The sequence below is a fragment of the Patella vulgata genome, chromosome 5 (assembly GCF_932274485.2).
Source record: "Patella vulgata chromosome 5, xgPatVulg1.2, whole genome shotgun sequence".
NCBI classification, from domain to species: domain Eukaryota; kingdom Metazoa; phylum Mollusca; class Gastropoda; family Patellidae; genus Patella; species Patella vulgata.
In genome coordinates this window covers 33,038,780-33,058,283 of record NC_065883.2, presented here as the reverse complement: position 1 = coordinate 33,058,283, position 19,504 = coordinate 33,038,780, and the positions used below count along the sequence as shown (strand labels likewise).

The window sequence follows — 19,504 nt, the reverse complement described above, 5'->3', positions numbered from 1 at the left end:
AGACTAAACACATTCAACCTTGTGAGGGAGGTCGCGTCAGGGGTCATACAAGCGGCTTTTGACTCTACGACGTCAGACATTTCATTAACCAATCAACGTTGATGTTTCAAGTGGGTATTTAGAAATACAACTTTTGCTTTGTCTTAGCTGCGAATGTCCACCCACAGTTCCGTGCACCGCACGCCAAGAAATCCCTCACATCAACCAGAATGCGGGTTATATAACAACTCTTTCAGGTCTTAGTGTAGTGAAGGCAAGTAAAACGAAATAGTATCTGTGTTTTAATCAGATTGAAGGTTGAAATAGAAACATTACGGACCTTAATAAGAGTTTTGTTTCTGTTTGGATTAATATTTGAAATTACTTAATTTTTTTTATATTCGATCATTTAATGTGCCACATGGCATGGTTCAACATGCCACTTGTGACATAGGTTGACCACTCCTGCTGTAGTCATTTGGGAAATTTGGTCTTTGTCTAGACTTCTTTCAATCTCATAATGACAGTCGTGTTTCACCTTATTTCGCAGTAATCATAATCGTATGATCAAATAAAGCAAGACAAAAACCCAAAACAGTGTGTAAAAGAATATTTTAATAAATAACATTTAAAAAATTAATAAATAATTGTAAACACATGATAGTAACAGGTGTTTTCAAATATTTAACTTGCGATAAACTGATTAACAATGGTTACATGTTTCAAAATCAATTCCATGGCTTCAGTCCATTTATTTTTATCTTGACTTGTATAAGTTCTTAAGTTCTCACAGAACTGTAAAGTTTTCTTTAAAAATCTGCTTAAAGAAAGTAATGAAAATATTAATACAATATTGACTTTTAAAACAACAGATGATCCAAGGGCCTTTATGACCCGACTCATATAATTTATGCCAGGTTCCCACTGTCGTGCGATACGTTACGATATGATTGTCTCGATTGAATCCACGGTCTGTTAAGGCTCGGTCCCACTGCACTTACGGATGCAAAGAGCATGTAAAACGGGGAAAAAACGTGCCCTCCGTTTGAAAACGCCATGCATCCGTTGTGTACTCGGAGCTGTCATCCACTTCCATCTGCTAGGCTTCCGATGAACATCCATTTAACATCACCGCTACATACTTCCCACGTTCGTTCTTTTCCGTTCTGGTTTCGCAAATTTTCGACAATTTTGTCCATTTCTGGAGCGCATGAAAACGGATGGAGCCACCCCCGAAAGTTTGCTCGTCCGCTGTGTCCTTTTTGCATACGTTTTGTGTCCATCGGCCACTGGGACCGGGCCTTTACGTACAGATACGTTCGGATACGTTTCGATACGGTCAACACGATGGCTACGATTCGCCTCAATATATAAGGTCACCACGACTACTCCATGATTAAAATCGTAGTACGAATCGTGATAGTGGGAACCTAGCATTAGTAGTATTCGGCTTAGGAAAGTCATTTGCTTTGTGTTCGAGATAAAAATTAAAACTACGTGAATTTCTATGCAAGGGAGTTTAAAGGTGTCATAATGTCTATATAAAATGTTTTCAGAATTTGTAATAATTCCTTAGTGTTTTCTCAAGTTAACTTTCAGACTCATGTTCTTAAAGTCTGTGATCATCATTGAGTGATTGTCTATAAAGATACGATGAACATTTGTCAATATTCGACATCCATTGCATACGGATATGGTCCACACAACCAGCAACATCCATGATTTTCGCGGAAATCTTTTGAATAACATCTTTTTAATCCGCATTAATCCAAGCCGGGAGATTATCTCCCGTTGATAATTTGTTTTCGTCCTGTTAAATAATAAATCTAAGTACATTTTCGCTTGAATTAAACCGTGCAAAATTAGTTATTTTCCCTAAACTGCAAATGACTATCAGCGACTTGAACTGCATACGAATAAAATGGAAATAATATTTTGTGCGTGTGTACATTTATATTCTAGATAGTAAACTTTTTTGTATTTATATTCGAGATAGTAAACATTTAGTATTTATATTCTAGATACTGTATTAAACGTTTTTGTATTCATAATCTAGATAGTAAACGTTTGTGTTTTTATATTAGAGATAGTAAGTAGGGCCTACATGTATTTATGTTCTAGATAGTAAACTGTTGTGTGTTTATATTCTAGATGGTTAAACATAACATTATGCAAGAGCTAAATCTGTCTGTGGCCCAAAATGTCATATAAACTATTAATTAGACATTTATTAACATGACAAGACCATAATCAATTCTCGATGCCATCGGATATCTCCGATATTAAACAGATCAGAACGGTTCAGCCATATTTTGATTTAATCTAAAAATGGAGGAGCGAGACTTAGCGTTGGAACAACCAGTACGGTGGTTTCAATTAATGCACAGTCTTCTCAAACCTTCAAAGGCTAATTATTCATTTTACATTATCTATTTTCGAAACCATTATAACAAGAATGGCTAGCTCTTTATCTGAATCTTATATTACATATCTTTAAGTTTTGTGTAGGCCCCTATTTATATTCTCAATAGTAAACTTTCGTGTTTTTATATTTTAGATAGTAAACTTTTGTGTGTTTATATTAAAGATAGTAAACTTATATCTTACCTGTGTAATTGGGTGGTATATTGGGGTGTATATAAATGTAGATTATATAAGTAATATATACATAATATACATACAAGATGACTTGTTACATGAAATATGGGTAAACTGCAACGAAACGTTGAACATTTAAATTAATTATTACAAATTTTTTATCAATGACTCCAAACATAAAATGGCGAGTGTTTATAGTATGTAATTATTACGTCACTGACGATTATCATAGGATTTAATTATGTAAGAAATACAATGCGAATTCATTCTGGGCGGTTTAACTATGGCCGAAATTTAATAAAATCTACATGTACCTTAAAATTAGTTTTTTCATATTTTCTCGTTGCCTAGATCGTAATTCTTTTTTTAGTAATTTATCCTGTCTAGAGACAACATTTAATTTTAACTGACTAAGGGTTGCTGACATCTCCATGGTGATTCGAGATAACAAGCTGACCAGCTCTGATTCTTTAATTAATTTGGGTGTTGTAGATTTACAGTCCTAAAATAGGAAATATTTGGGATTTACTTTTACATCTTGAGTTACTTTTACTGAGTGTAAATAGCTATAATACCGCCCAACTGACGTCCAAAAATACCCCGATTCAACAAAAAGTAAATGCTTCACCTTATGGCGGGGTATCGGGTTCAAAATGCAATCTAGAGTAAAAAGCAGAAAGTCAACAGTAAAAAGTAGAAAGTCAACAGTAAAAAGTAGAAAATCTAAAGTAAACGGGAAAATTCGTATCTAAAAGGGTATTTTTATGGTGAAAACCTATAAATTTATGTACTTAGTCTGCAGAAACATCAAGCTTTTCAACTTTCATGGACATAATTTCTACTTTCTACTATCAATTTTTGACTTTCGACTTTCTACTTTCTACTGTCAACTTTTAACTCTCGACTTTCCACTTCAGATTTTCTACTCACGATTTTCTAACGCAGATTTTCTCCAATACTATGGGGGCTGATAGTGGCCATGTAATTTTTCGCCATTTTCATAAATTTTCATAGATAAGAATTTTCCCGTTTACTTTAGATTTTCTACTTTTTACTGTTGACTTTCTGCTTTTTACTCTAGATTGCATTTTGAACCCGATACCCCGCCATATCACCTAGCAAAGCAATACAAACCATTTTCCAGTTCTTTTTTTATATTTTTTCTTCAAAACCATGCAATAGATGGACAATCAGGTAATACTACCAGCCACTTGCCCAACCGTCAATCATTGATACAGTCGAATTTAGTGCAGCAGATAACTGAATAAAATCAGGCAAATCATTCAAATGTGAATACAAGTATTTAATTGGCATAAATATACCCTGGAAATCACTCTTTTGAAAAAGTCCAGTAGCCATTCGAAAATCCGAGATGGTAGTCATTTTAAGATGGTCGACTGTCGGACAACGAAATATCATTTTATGCCATAAAATCAGGCCTAAATGTCCTATGTTATTGATCCTTAACATCCATTTTAAGTTTCATCTAATTCGGACAAAAGTCGTAAGCTCTAGAAGATCCACAAACTTTGCATAATCCACATTGTGTGTAAAACGCAAGGGCCATAACCCAAGAAGTTGGCACGAAAGCCATTAGAACCAAACTTTCCTGATAAAGTTTACAGTCAGATTACGTTCACCCACGGGTAAAAAAAGAAAAGAAATGATACTCTATAGAAGTAAATGTTACCATGATTTTGGACCTACCTTATTAACTTGCTGAGATTCATTAAATCTAAATAAAGTGGGTATTCTGACTTGTAGTAGATCTGTTAATAGGTGAGCATTATCAGTGAACGGTTCACAAAACCTGTATTATATAAATAATGTATAAAGCATATTAACAATGGTTAAACTTTTTGATGGTTTAAGACTGAATTCATCCACCTCTGGTCTCAGATAACTTAAACAGAAAAAAGTTGAAAGCTTTTGATCTCAATAACATAAATTTTAAACCATATTCAAACAATGATGCCTTACAAGAGATTATCCCGAGAAAAAAGAACCGTTTGGTAGAAAAGCCATACTATTCTATTTAAGAGTAACTGGATTTCAACAAAGGTCCCCAAACTATTTTGGAACGTTTTTTTTTTTAAAAGAAAGTACAGGTGACTCTAATGTGGGTCATTGCTTTGCAACAAAATAAAATCCTTAATCCTATAATACTACAACTGGAAATACATGTAATGTTTCATTGGTCCACAATTCAAAACTTTTGTCACTGTTTGACGCAACAACTTGTCCAGTTTGGATCGGTACCATGTGCATAATAAGACTTGCTTGAAACTACATCAGTTTTCGTTTGTTCATGGTTGCATCCAGGGTAATATCCTGACATGCATCAGTTTGGTTTGGATTAGAACCTATTTTTATAGATGAGAATTGATTAATCCTATTGCTTTATTTGCATTGTCTTCATGAAGCACTCTTCTTGGGGCTTTTCAACAACGGACAGATAATCATTTGTATAAATCTTTGATTTTCTTCTTTACTTCTTATTATTACTTCTATTGAGTACTGAATTTATGCTTACAACTTTAGCTACAAAAATGTCATGAGAGCGAGAAAGAGAGAGAGAGAGAGATGGGGTTTAATGTCCACTCGACACAAACTAGGTCATTTCGGGACTAACATATGGTTTAATTTTATTTCAATAATTCGCTTGCGCGTAGGGGTCTTTAGCAGTGGGAGGAAACCGGAGGACATGGAGAAAACCCACGAGGTTGGACAGGCGACCCTACTCCTTGTCACGTACAACCGGGGATTCGAAACCACACCAGTTGACTCAATGACAGGCCTTATGGTACAACGCGCACATGCTAACCATTCGGCCATCCAACCCTCCAGAATGTCATGTATAAAGTTATTTGTTTTTGTAACTAATAAATAATAAGGAACCAAGTCAAACCACTGAGTCAAACTTTGTGAATCTGCAAGCAATGGCCATAAGACAAGATATTAACTTACCAAGTGTCTATATGTATATCTGTATTATTTACAGTTTTATTTCTTATTATTTCATCTATCTCTAAAATCAATGATTTAATCTTGTGGTAGATTAAATTATTATTTATAAAATTATCACAACCAGCTTTAATATTCCTGTAAAACAAGACAATCTTAAATAAGTTGAAACAATGTGCGAAATCAAGGGCAGAATGGCAGAATGGAGGGGGTGGGTGGGAGTTTTATGGGCCTGAGCCAGATTTTATTACAAGGGTCATTTTAATATGAATTCCATATTTATAGTCAATAGGGGATCTAATAATACAATCTGTGAATTATATGCTATCCAATTTGATGATAATTAGTTCATTTAATGATGTTATGAAACCCTATTTATTTTATCCTTTTCTGTTGATGGAAAGTTGACTGAAATCAGCTTTCCTCCCCAGTTTTGTACACAAGACGATAGAAAAGGTAACCGTATGTATTCTGTTGATGAGATGTTAAACTCTGTTCCTTTCCTTTCATGTTTTAGTTTAATGGTTAGTTTTTGTTCCCCTCAAATTACACTAGCATCTTTAAATTGAAACCTGGCCATTGTTGTGATCAAATACCCTACCAAAGAGACAAACACATAACATGATGTTGATGCTGGGGTCACACTGTCCTGAAATTGACACCAGATGGCCATATGAATATGGAATTTTGAATTTCGTGCGAAGATGACCCCGAACATGGTCAAAAACCAAACAACAGCCGAAGCAAGTGCGATGCTTGCAGAAAGTCACACGATTGCACCCTAACCACAGGTAATACCGAAGATGTGAATTTTGTATAGTAGTTTATACTCAAAAGGATACACGAAGGCCACACGATGGCTCTGTCGTGTTGCCCAGGACTGACTCAGGAAGATGCTTTATCAGGCGTCATAATCTCTCAAAATTGACTCCAGATAGTCACACGATAAAGTAAATTCGGCTCTGATCGTAAGAACATCGGGCAATTCGTGAGGGCATCGTAAGCCATCGTATGACCGCCAAAATTGTGCCGAAAGACCTTGTGAAGGTTCATTTTCGTGTTGATTCACGTGTTCATTTTGCCCTTTAATAGGGCATTGTGAGGGCTTCACGTAGTCGTGTTGCCTTCTTAAGACAATCAGGCAGATTGTGTTCGTATGGAGAACAAGCAGTTGCCAAGCAAGATACAACCACATTTTGCAAGCGATGAACAGAGGACAACATCGAAAGGCACCGAGGTTGTTGGGTTATAAATATAAATTTCAAGTTTCATCAAAATCGGATAAAAATTGTGATCTCTAGAGGGTCGACAACTTTGGCGTAAGGGGAGCAGCCGTTTTGTCCTCCAGTTTCGGTCCGATTTTCACAAAATTTGAACTCAACAGCCATTGTGGTTTAACAGTGATATATTTAAACCTTTAAAAATTGAAATCTCTAGAGGGACCGCGAGCTAAAAAATACGATTTTGCGTATAATCAGGGGCCATAATTCATGATAATATTGGAAGGAACTTAGATCTTTGGACGATAACCCTATATTTCAAGTTTCGTCAAAATCGGATGAAAAGTGTGACCTGTAGAGTGTCCACAAACAAATGTGGGCGTATAAGAATGCCCAATGGCACTGATAATCAGACGAAGTAAAGATGAAGATGTCCTCACAATGGCCTTATGAAGGACAAAATAGACACACAAATTCAAAACAAAAATGAATTTTTTACCAGCGCCCATGAACTTGCTGCCAGAGCCATACGGTGGATAAAATGCCCTCACGAATGGACCAATGTTTTTACGATCAGAGCCGAACTTGAACATTTACTCTATGGTGTGTCCATCTGGAGTCAATTTCGGGACAATGTGACGCCCACTTAATGGATGGTTGCCAAGTAGTGAACAACACTGTTATGAATGTGAGGACTGAGATCCCCACAACAGAATCAAATTTAAAATGGCTGTAAACTAGGATTTACGGAAATCTTATCAAGACTGTAAACTAGGATCTACAGATATCTTAACATAACTGTAAATTAGGATCTACAGAAATCTTACCATGACTGTAAACTAGGATCTACAGATATCTTAACATAACTGTAAATTAGGATCTACAGAAATCTTACCATGACTGTAAACTAGGATCTACAGAAATCCACTCTGTCATACCATCATTCAGTATACATAACTCGTTCACCTGTTACATAAATAATATAGGATTGTGAAATGTTAAAAATGAGAATAAATTATCAAGCTAACTTGGTTGTACAAACATATGTAGGTCTGAAACCAATGATAAAATTATGTGCATTGGAGAGAGAGAGAGAGATAGAAATTAGGTTTAACATCCATTCAACACAAACTAGGTCATTTTAAGACAAACAGATGGTTCAATTTTATTTCAATAACTTGCTTGCAGTATAGGTCTTTATGTAGTGGGGCAAACTGAAGGACCCAGAGAAATCCCATAGAGTTAGGTAGGCGATCCTACTCCTTGTCATATGGTATCGAAAACCACACCACTTGATTCAATGACAGACCTTATGATTTAAAATGTAAACATTAGACCATTTGGACCTACGACCAACCTTATGTACATTGGATATCGGTTGAAAGCTATGTGTCTATCTCAAAAGTGAAAAACACCAATCATCATTTTTTTTATGAAAATTCACCTACTTTTGATTTTAGAATTGAAATAGGATGAAAATGGGACTGATACAGCTTCATGGCTTCCATTTTGTCTTGAAATACCCGTAGCTAGTTAAAATATTAACAGAACATCAACTATGAAGAAATTATTTTGGTTTATTTGTCATAATTTGGACTTTGGTATATGTATTTTCATGTTGAATTCTATTTTTTGGAGGGTCAGGGTGGCTAAGTGGGTAAGACGCTGGCTCGCAAGCCTGGAGGTCAGGTGTTGTTCATCCCTGCATTGGCCGAGAAAGTTCATCCAGACTTTCCGGCGTGGTTTCCCCTTTTCAGTGATGCAGGACGGAGGGCCTGACAAGGACAGCTGTCTAGTTGTTCGGATGGGACAAAAAATCAAGGTCCTGTGTACACATTGGTAACACGTAAAAGATCCCTTGACAGTTGGAATTCGATATAAGAGTATGCCATAGTGCCGCTGTCTGGGCAAAATTTCCCTTATGGCACACTGTATGGCGTATGCCCATCTTCATTAGCCCAGTTCGGAGCAGAACAGTAGGACGTTAAAACCCATTTCATTTCATTTCATTTATTTTTTTATTTTTTTTTAAAGACAATGCATACATTACTGATAATATTCAATGGTTGTAAAGTATAGCAAGTTAAGAAACTGGCATTTACTTACATCAGTAGAAGTTTTAGAGTCTTTAAAATATAATATACAATACATAGATAGATAAACTGTCATGTCAGCCCAGTGACGAGGAAATGTGTCTATATTTGTTTCACCATGACTCAGTCTATCTCGTAACCTTGGTCCAGTTGGATACACCAATAAATCCATCAATAAATCCTTAAAAAATAAATACCACAATACTGTCCGGTGTGTACAGATGTATAAGACATAGGGTGTGTTTAATACACTAGAAAACACATAAACATGACTTTTAATAGTATTGATTCCTTTCAGTGCCGTAAAAATATATCTGACAAATTATTTTCAAGTATTTCTGGAGCAGCAAATACTGTTGTGTTTGTAATGGAGAGAGAACTAAAATCCTACAAAATCACACCTTGACGAACAAAAATTGGAATGAATGGCCTGGTTAGATATTGACCAGAAAAATTTTGATACAATACCCCAAGTTAAAAAATGTTAATGTGCAGTGACCTTAGAACCGCAATAGAAAAATCCTTTCCTACTGTTCATTTTATTTAACAACTGTGGATGAATGCTAATGTCATAGCAGTCTAACCAGTATCTCTTGCAAATTATGGGATATTTGTTGGTGAAATAGTTACTGAATGGAGATTTTTTTTATTAAAACTTTCATAATATGAGAGAATATCAGGAGTACCGCACAAAACATAACAAATAGCCCTCTAGAGGTTGTCAGACTAGCAAAGTAGACAAGTTTTTAATTTGAATATATTATGATTGATTAAAGGCGGTTGTACATCTGTTTCAGTATTCTATTGTGCTTAGAATTAACTGTTAGTTGTATTTCTAACATTTCCAATTGAAAATTGTTAGTTCTGGTTCCTTCAGTGACGTCATGTAAATTATTGTTAAGTTTGTGTGGCACTGGAAAGGAGGGTGTAAAGTTTATCTAAAGTAACACTGTCATCTTTTTAAACTGTTATTACTACATACCATACACGGCTGTCCTAGTTTCTTTATAAGATGATTCTCTTGATCAACTGATACCATCTTACATAACATCTACAAATATCCCATTTTATCTATAAATATCCCATTTTACTTAACATCTATAAATATCCCATTTTACATAACATCTATAAACATTACATATAACATAACATCTATAAACATTACATTTAACATAACATCTATAAATATCCCATTTTACATAACATCTATAAACATTACATTTAACATAACATCTATAAATATCCCATTTAATAAAATGACATTTCTTATTTACATACACTATATACATCTGGCTGATCAAGGTTTTGTACAATCATTATCGGTCACAGTAATGCTGCTCTAGGCTTTAGTAGACAAGTTCATCTCTGTCAGACTGGATACCACTTCTTTCTTTAGTACAGCAGTCAATTTTACGATGGTATAATTTAGATGGGTTTTAAAATAACCATGATACATAATACTAATGGTGACATTCTTTCCTCACCCATAGGAGGAGAAAAAACTACAGAGGAAGGATTTGATTTGAGAGAATTTTACTCCAGAATATATATTAAATCTTACCTCATCAAATGTAGTGTATAATACTGTAGACTGAAACAAATATTATGTTTAATATAAGGTAATTGGTTATTCCAATAATCTGTGTATGGCAATTTTGATTCATTTATCTGTATGCTTTAAAATTATTGATTACATTTTATTTCCCTCATTTCCAGAGAGGGAGAGGGTGGTAAAAAAAGCTAGATCTGTCTCACCTTCACAAGATTGCAGGTTTGGCTGTGCATCAAATTATTGAGTAATTTAGACCTGTATTTCAGATGCTGGGTGACTTTAAGATCCACAAGAAGAGTGTCAATAATATTACTTTATATAAATGTTAACATAATCATACCTCTGCAGTTAAAACTCTGTGAGGACAACCATTTACTTCAGCAAATAAACATCGCAATGAATGTTCTATCAATGGCCATAATAAAACAACACAATATCCATATCTAAAGTATGAAATATAACTCAGTCGGTTTGTAATTGAAATATGAAACAATAAACTGCATAATATATTTTCCATGGTGTTTAATTTACAAATGATATTTTGCTACAAAAAAAGTAAAGTACATTGTCAAACCAGGTACCATGTCAACCAGCGACAAAGAGAGAGAGAGAGAGAGAGAGAGAGAGAAACTAGGTCATTTTGGGACTAAAATATAGTTCAATTTTATTCCCAAAATTCACTTGTGTGTAGGAGTCTTTAGCAGTGGGAGGAAACCGGAGCACCCGGAGAAAACCCACGAGGCTGGACAGGCAAGCTATTCCTTGTCACGTACAACTGTGGAATCAAAACCATGCTAGATGACTCAATGACAGACCTTATGATACAGCGCGCTCATGCTAACCATTCGGTCATTCAATCTCGCCCCCCCCCCCCGCATGAGAACATGTGATTATATGTGATTTCAATAGTAGTGTTCATCTATCTTATTAGAAGTAGTCATCTATATGAAGAAACTGTATGATAATTCTAAACAGGAAATATGTCATCTCCTACCTCCATAAATGCCACTTTAAATTTGGTAAGTATATTATAATATCATGTATTATCCAAACTTACTTTTGTTTATTGTAATACGAAAATGCACATTTCCAATATGGCACCATTTGTTTCTGAATAAATACACTTTTCTGTAAAAGTTTTTCTAAATTTGCCTCAATTTCAAAAGGTTGTCCTAAAAAATAAATAATGTAAAATTATAATCTGTGACACGTTGATCTACATGTATTGAGAAAATACATGCATGTATATCATAAAGGCAAACAGGATCGATAATCCATCAAGTGACTTACAACAAATCATAAGTTGGTCAAACCTCCGTAACTTTACTGTTTATATGTGGTATATGTATACCCGTAACTGCATTTACAAACCCAGACAAAGTTTTAATTAATTTACAACAGCTACTAGAATCTATCTCTATAATATATATCTTTTTCAAAGTCTATAATTTTCAAAATTTGACTTATTGTCCTGGATGTATTTAATTGTTATTACAAATCTCACTCTGTTTGCCTAATTGAGTCATTCAAGATGGTTTTTCTTTCACCAGCAAAATGGTATTCACCTGAAACCATGTACTAAATTATATCTGTTTTCTCACTTATATCTTTTATGTGAATTTATTCATTTTGTATATATAAAGTCCTTCTATTTTGTTATTGTTCTACCTGTTAAAGGAATATGTTGTTCTGTAGAGAATGTTACCAGATCTCTGTGTGGTATGGAGGATGGTGTGATGTTTTTTTCTTTTAGTCTCTCTCCAATACTAGGCACCAAAAGTAACAGAAAATATATAAATCTGTAAAAAATAAATTAAAAATACAGATTAAGAAAACCCATTACATAATCATTTATTTACAGAACAATTTAGACAATGATTACACGCTTTAAATTCCATTAAGATGTTAAAAATACTGTTAGAGTCTACAGTGACTATATATTATTCTTTTTAAATTCTAATTTTATTCTTAAATCTATATTTCTATATTCAACTAACAGTCAGTAAAATATCCATGATACTGAAATATTCCATTGTAATGGTTAATTAGCCATTAGAGACACATAGTAATCAATTAATCTGTCAGTAATTGATGTGTTAATTGTTTTCTATTGAATAAAATCTTTCAATAATCATATGTTCATGCAATCTGATTAAAACACAGATCCTATTTCGTATCATTTTTATAGTTCAAAATTTCGTTTTATTTGTCTTTACTACATGTAGTGTAGGCCATTGAAAGTATAAAAAACAAAATGAAATATAGATCTGTATTTTAAATAGATTGATGTTCATGTCAACACTTTCTTAGTAAGTCATTTGGATATAAAAAGAAAAGATAGGTTGCCTTAACTCAGGAAATCATTTAGAGAAATTGTTGAAATTCAGCTGGCTTTTTCGTTTTACTAATTCAAATAATGCATATAAATTTCATACAGATCGGATTATAACTTTGGTCATTCTAATGTTCACAAGTTCAACAAAGTAAAACAAGGGCCATAAATTTAGAAGTAATTGACAGAAATTCACGAAATTCAATAGGATTCTTCGTTTCACTAATTTAAATAATGGATATAAATTTCATACAGATCGGATGATAACTATCATCATTCAAGCATTCACAAGGTTCAACAAGGGCCATAACTCTACAAGTAATTATTTGAAATTAGTCTAGACGTAATTAAGGGAAATGCTGGATTTCAATAGGAGTCTTCGTGTCACTAATTTAAATGATCTGTATAAATTTCATAGAGATCGGCTGATAAGTGAAACAAGGACCATAACTCGAGAAAAAATCAACAGAAATTGCTGAAATTCAATATGATTCTTTGTTTTACTAATTTAAATTGTCCATATAAATTTCATACAGATCAGAGAATAATTTTCATCATTCGAGCATTCAACAAAGAAATTAATGGAAATTGCTGAAATTCAATAGGCTTCTTTGTTTCACTAATCTAAATGATGCATATAAATTTCATACAGATTTAAATGGTCCATATAATTATCATACAGATCAGAGAATAATTTTCATCATTCGAGCATTCATAAGGTTCAACAAAGAAATTAATGGAAATTGCTGAAATTCAATAGGCTTCTTCGCTTCACTATTCTAAATGATGCGTATAAATTCCATACAGATCGGATAATAATTTGTGTTGCTAAAGCGTTCACAAGATTCAACAACATGAAACAAGGGCCATTACTCTAGACATAATTAATGGAAATTCAAAAGGCTTCTTCATTTCACTAATTTAAATGATGCATATAAATACCATAAAGATCGGATGATAACATTTGTCGTTAGTGCATTCACATGGTTCATCAAAGTGAAACAAGGACCATAACTCCAGCAGAAATTATTGGAAATTATTAAAATTAAATAGGATTCTTCATCTCACAACATATTTCAATTTCAAAACAATTAGATGATAAATGTAGTTTGTAGAGTGTTCACAAGAAATTGTGGTTGACATATGTACAGACGGACGGGGGCGATGGCAATATACGACCACATTTCCACGTGGCGTATAAAAAGTATGTTAGATAAATCAATAGTTGGAGAGGGCGATATCACTACCATTGTCAGCTTAGGGAACCAATATACTAGTTTGATGTTCGATTTATAGGACATTACAAGTTGTGTAATTGTCACGTTTATTTGCTCCTGAATAAAAGTATTGAAGATCCATTCCAAGAATCTGTATTCATTTCTAATTCTTTGGGAACACCCTTTGATGAGCTACATTTCTCGGAAAGTCAAACAGTGTTACTAATTCTAGATTGAGATAGGCTTGTTCTTCAGGACCTGATGACAAACCTCATGTGAATGAGGAAGCGAGCGTTGGTGATGACAATATACATCAACATTAAATGTCGGGTTTTAAAAACTTCTATGCATCTCTTAATAGTAAGAGCATGAGAAGCGCACAACACGTAAATCAAAACCGATAAGACATATCATATCTGCAGACAAGACCAACTACACAGACATTGCAAGAAATAAACAACAAAAATTGTTGTGTATTTGGATTTATACAACACTAAATTATGATAACTGTAATATATACTCTTCAAAAAGTAGGGGATATTGAAATGCAAATACCTTTGCAGGTTGTGATACGATAAATAGTCATGGACACTTGACATGCTTTGAGAGCATGTTCACATATCAAGAACTTATCGCCCCAACAAAACCACTGAGCTGCACTTGCGACACGCAATACCGCCATACACATGGGAGGGGTTCAACGTTAAATTTGACACTTTAAGGAAGGATCGATGAAAACTGCCGTGTGCTGGTTTATCCTATCCATGTTTGCTTTCCTATCGGTTCTTGCATAAGATTTACTGTTTAGCGTATCTTTGCTTTAGTGTGTTACATTTAATTTGCAATGAGACGTCTTTAGCATGATGAACGTCTACGTGCTATTGGCATGCTTCAAATGGGTTCTACACAGCGAGCAGTAGCCAACATGCTTAATGTGTCACAGTCTGTGATCAGCAGATTGTGGAACCGATACCAACAAACACACAATGTTGATGATAGACCTTGTTCAGGTCGTCCTAGAGCCACTACACAAGCCCAGGAAAGGATCACTGGTGTGTACTACCGTGACCACATCCTGGCACCGATAGTTCTGCCCTTTGCTCAACGTGCATGTCAACGTTTCACCTTTCAAGATGATAATGCCCATGCCCACCGCGCTCGTGTCGTGAATGACTACCTCCAGCGTCAACATATTGTCCCTATGATGTGGCCAGCCATGAGTCCTGACCTTTCCCCTATAGAGCATGTCTGGGAAATGATCGGGAGACGTGTTTGTTTACGTAAATGTCAACCGACAACACTGCAAGAACTGACTGTGGCACTGCAAGAGGAGTGGGTCACATTGCCCCAAATCGTGATTGGACGGTTGATTAGGAGCATGCCACAACGAATTGCTGAATGTCTGAGGATTGGTGGAGCAATTACTCATTATTAAGACAAAAATCGAAAACGTTCATTTTCAATTTTTGACAGTGTATCTGTTTGCGAGTGAAATGGGGCCATCAGATAAGCCACCCATATGAACTGTTTATGTTCATGTGTAGGCAATTGGCCTGTTATTAACATACACTGGTTACCTCTGATAAAAATAGCAGTGCATTTCCACAGTTTTGTACTGTTTCTGAATATCCCCTACTTTTTTTTGAAGAGTATATTATGACCACCATGAAAAGGGGGTAACTCTATTGAGTCAAGAGTCTATTGTCACTAACAAGAGTCTACTGTCTATGTGATAGGACACTACAAAAATATTAATTCAAGTACATATATTTCTGGTTACCTTTTAGGCAATTCTCCAGGAGAAAGAAAACCATGCCATGCAATATTTCTTATATTCAGAGATTTTGGAGATCCAATCAAAATCTTCAATACATTTATCTGAAATATAAAAATCAATCCACAACTTCTATACAAATGTATAAATAAATGTCAAATAAATAGCAATAGATTAATTTTAAAGAGAGATAGAGAGAGAGAGAGAGAGAGAGAGAGAGGACCTAAAAACATTACTTCTCATAAAGTCTTTTTTAGTGACCCTAACGGTCTAAATTGAAAGATGTCTTTCTTCTTCTTGTTAAATTGAGAGTTAAGGGATTAAAACTAACAATTGGATTAGTTTCTGAGCTTACAGGTAGTTTAATCCGATTATACCCAATTATCTCTAGCCTCCAGTTTAGAGGTTTATATATATTTATTTGCTGTACATTATATTATAATAAATATTTACAATACATATTGCACATGTATTACCATAATATATGCAAATTAGTCCATGTGTTAATGGTAAGAATAATAACAATAATATCGTCATTTATAAATCGTGTTAATGTTGCAGAATAGTTTCAAAGGCTTGAAGAATTCGCATCCGCACCTGCATATCATATATTCCAAAATGACCTACTCTTCTGGTGTGAGTTGCATTTTCAGTTCCAACAGTCAGGCTTTCTGCGTGCTTGGTTTGTGCCATAATTTATAAGAAATGATGGCATTGATGAAATTGGGGTCTTTTTCTCATCAGAACATTCACCTTCACCTGGAAATCTCTTAATCATATAAGAGTGGTATTTGTTTAATTGGTTTCATTATGATATATTGGTTATTGAGTGAACACATTTCAAATTTTATTATATAAAAATTTAGAAACAAAGTCTCTTAACACCATTAATTGACTTGTGATGTTCACCAAAGAAAGCCCACAGATTTCACATCACGCCCTTTTGTGAATTTTATACTTTTAAGAAAATACTGATATGTGAATAAACTGTTTTAAGGGCTATATAAAATTAAGTCTCACTTACAATAGTTGGTCCTAGTATATCGTGTAGCTCTTTTGTTATTAATAAATCCTTTAACATTGATGGACATTGTTCACCCATTAATAAAAATACCTGAAATCAGATAATTAAAGTATGGCTAAATCATGGTATTTATTTACTCTCATGGTTGTAATGGCAAGCAATCTAACACATGTGCTTTAGATCATAAGACCTGTCATTATTTAATCAAGTGACATGGTTTTGATCCCACTGCTAAAGACCCCCATGCACAAGTGAATTGTTAGAATAAAATTGTATCATATGTTAGTCCCAATCTCATTAAAACACAGATCCTCTGTCGTTTAATTTTTTTATAGTTTAAAATTTTGTTTTGTCTGTACTACACTTGGATCGGAGTTCTGGATGGCGTGAGGGATTAGCCATTGAAACCATCTGTTTTGGCGACTTCTTGGCATGCGATGCACGGAACTGTGGGTAAACCACTAGATATGTCAACGCTGATTGATCAATCAATGTCTGATGTCATAGGGACAAATGCCGTTCATACGACCTCTGACGTGACCTTTTACTACAACTGGTCAGATCTTCATGTAGTGTAGGCCATCGAAAGTATAAAAAAAAAAAAAAATGAAATATAGATCTGTATTCTAATTAGATTGATGTTAGTCCCGAAATGACACTATTTGTGTCAAGTGGACCCATGTCTCTCTCTTTCCCTGTATCAAAGGCAAGGACTTATACAAGCATTCAATTTTTAATCTTAAATGCAAATATTACATACATCACCTAAGCTTCTCTCAATTACAGATGTAAGCAGCAGCATAGATAACAGATCATCTCCATCCTCATCACTTTCAATTAATGATAAACACTGTGTTAATACCTGAAACAAATCAAAATTATACATCCATTTAAATTCCAATGGGTCTTATTTCCTTTCTAAGATTTAACAGTGGTTTGTATTTCTGCATTTAAACATGGCTAATATGTCATCTAACACCATATCTACGGTAAATAATTATTCTTTAAGCAGCATTCATTAACTGACTCAGTGAAGTATTTAAAGGGTTGTGATCCACTTTAAAGGGTTGTGATCCCAACTTGGTATTTCTTTTAACAGACATACCCATTTACTCGCTTATTAGCATTGACATAACAGTAGCATGCTCTTTTTTTGTATCTAAACCTCCAGAAAATTTTGGGCAGGTATTTTAAATCTCTACAAGTTTTCGGACACATGTTGTGGATACAAGTCAATGAATGTTTTACTTGTGTATGTGCTGTCCATTCTATTAAATCCAAATATATCTTGTGATAATTATCCACTGTTTGTTGTAAAAACTTTTCACAATATATAAATACTGGTGCTAGATATACTGTAGCTTTACAGTACCATTCTGTACTACCTGAAAAACAAAACCTCAAAATAATAACTGAACATTATTCGCTATGCATCAGTGAGTATGGCTCTATCTCACAAATAAGGGGGTACTGGGTTCAATCTTGGTGATGGCCAAGAAAGTTCCATGTCATTTTCCAGTGTTAATGGTGTAGGACAAGAGAACCCAGTAAGGAAGAGCACTTAGTCGTTTGGATGGGACGTTAGTGTGCACGCATGCATCATTCCTACTCTCAAATCTCTTTTGACTTACAAGTCATATAATCTCTTTTCAAGCTCGACATTCATTTGAGTATTTCATACATTCTGATACAACAGCCTTTTGGAAATTCTGAATTCGATGAAGAAATAAATACTGTCTGACTGCAAGGATGCGTAAAGTAAAACATATCAGATACATCATTGAAATTCATGTACAAACACGTACCACAACTCAATCCGTCGATTTCTAAATCATTCAGCTTTTTTTCTATATAACACCAGTTGAGTGTATCACCTTTCGTCAAGATCTCTTTGGTTTCATCGTTTTTGTCTTCAAAAAAATGATCCGTCAATAGTATTTCTTTTACAGTGGGAGACAGAAAAGAATTCAAATAATTTTTAGTCGTCATCTTGCCTAAATCTGTTTACATTTTCTCTACTTTCCCTTTATTTTTTTTTCTGAGAGTTGCCTTCCCCTTTTAATGTAGGGTTATCCAGGCGAATGCTAGTCACGTCGTTTACAAACAAAGTCGTCCAAAATCTAGTCAAGTCGTCCACACCGGCTGTAGAAATACGTTGGTTAAGTCGTCCACACGACATAGTTTACTTTCGGGACACAGAAAGTATTCTTAATTTGTATATGTTTTTTTGTGTGCTTTATCATGATTTCCCACTGGTTTTCATGGTGTTTGATATGAGTATTATTTAATTTACGTCAATTGGCGGACTATCGCCATGTATCGGGATGTAAAAATACGTTGGTTAAGTCGTCCACGCGACATAGTTTACTTTTGGGACACAGAAGGTATTCTTAATTAGTAAAAAAAAAAATTGTGCAGAGTTCTGCTCTATCATCAATCACACCCTCCAACTCTCCAGGAACGATCTGGCGATATGTCTCCCGACTCATGGCCTTATTGCAAATACATATGTTATGGACAGGTTGATTTAATTAAATTATTTATACTTAAAGGGTTGAAAATTGGTAAAAAAAAATAAAATAAAAAGTCCTTGTATATAAAAAGTCACCTTAAAACACACTTATAAAATTGTTGTCCGATTCGGAAATTTCCTTTTCAAGGGGGGATTAAATTTGCTTTCTTCTCGTTCGACTGGGTCGGTGGTTGAGCGATTGTTAGATATTTTCTTCTTTTTAGCAGCATGTGAGATGT

The 19,504-nt window shown here is 34.4% G+C and overlaps 1 protein-coding gene across 9 annotated transcripts; it reads right to left on the bottom strand.

Moving 5' to 3' along the window:
* Positions 1-584: 584 nt before the first annotated feature.
* On the bottom strand, positions 585-18,782 carry LOC126821775 (endoplasmic reticulum membrane-associated RNA degradation protein). Of its 9 annotated transcripts, XM_056101332.1 has the most exons (19): positions 18,559-18,782; positions 18,002-18,138; positions 17,514-17,615; positions 16,754-16,843; positions 15,736-15,833; positions 12,075-12,205; positions 11,464-11,578; positions 10,747-10,849; positions 10,416-10,445; positions 9,837-9,905; positions 8,868-9,035; positions 8,210-8,290; positions 7,657-7,727; positions 5,545-5,679; positions 4,285-4,387; positions 3,712-3,837; positions 2,892-3,079; positions 2,587-2,691; positions 585-796 (listed from the first exon to the last, which is right to left on the bottom strand). In XM_056101332.1, the coding sequence occupies exons 1-16, from the start codon at positions 18,740-18,742 to the stop codon at positions 3,778-3,780; spliced, it is 1,677 nt and encodes a 558-aa protein (XP_055957307.1). In that variant the 5' UTR covers positions 18,743-18,782; the 3' UTR covers positions 585-796; positions 2,587-2,691; positions 2,892-3,079; positions 3,712-3,777. The 9 variants fall into 9 exon arrangements, with proteins under 9 accessions (XP_055957307.1, XP_050406229.1, XP_055957308.1 ...); XM_050550272.2 differs by lacking the exon at positions 3,712-3,837 and having other exon boundaries at positions 5,545-6,190; XM_056101333.1 differs by lacking the exon at positions 2,892-3,079.
* Positions 18,783-19,504: the final 722 nt, after the last annotated feature.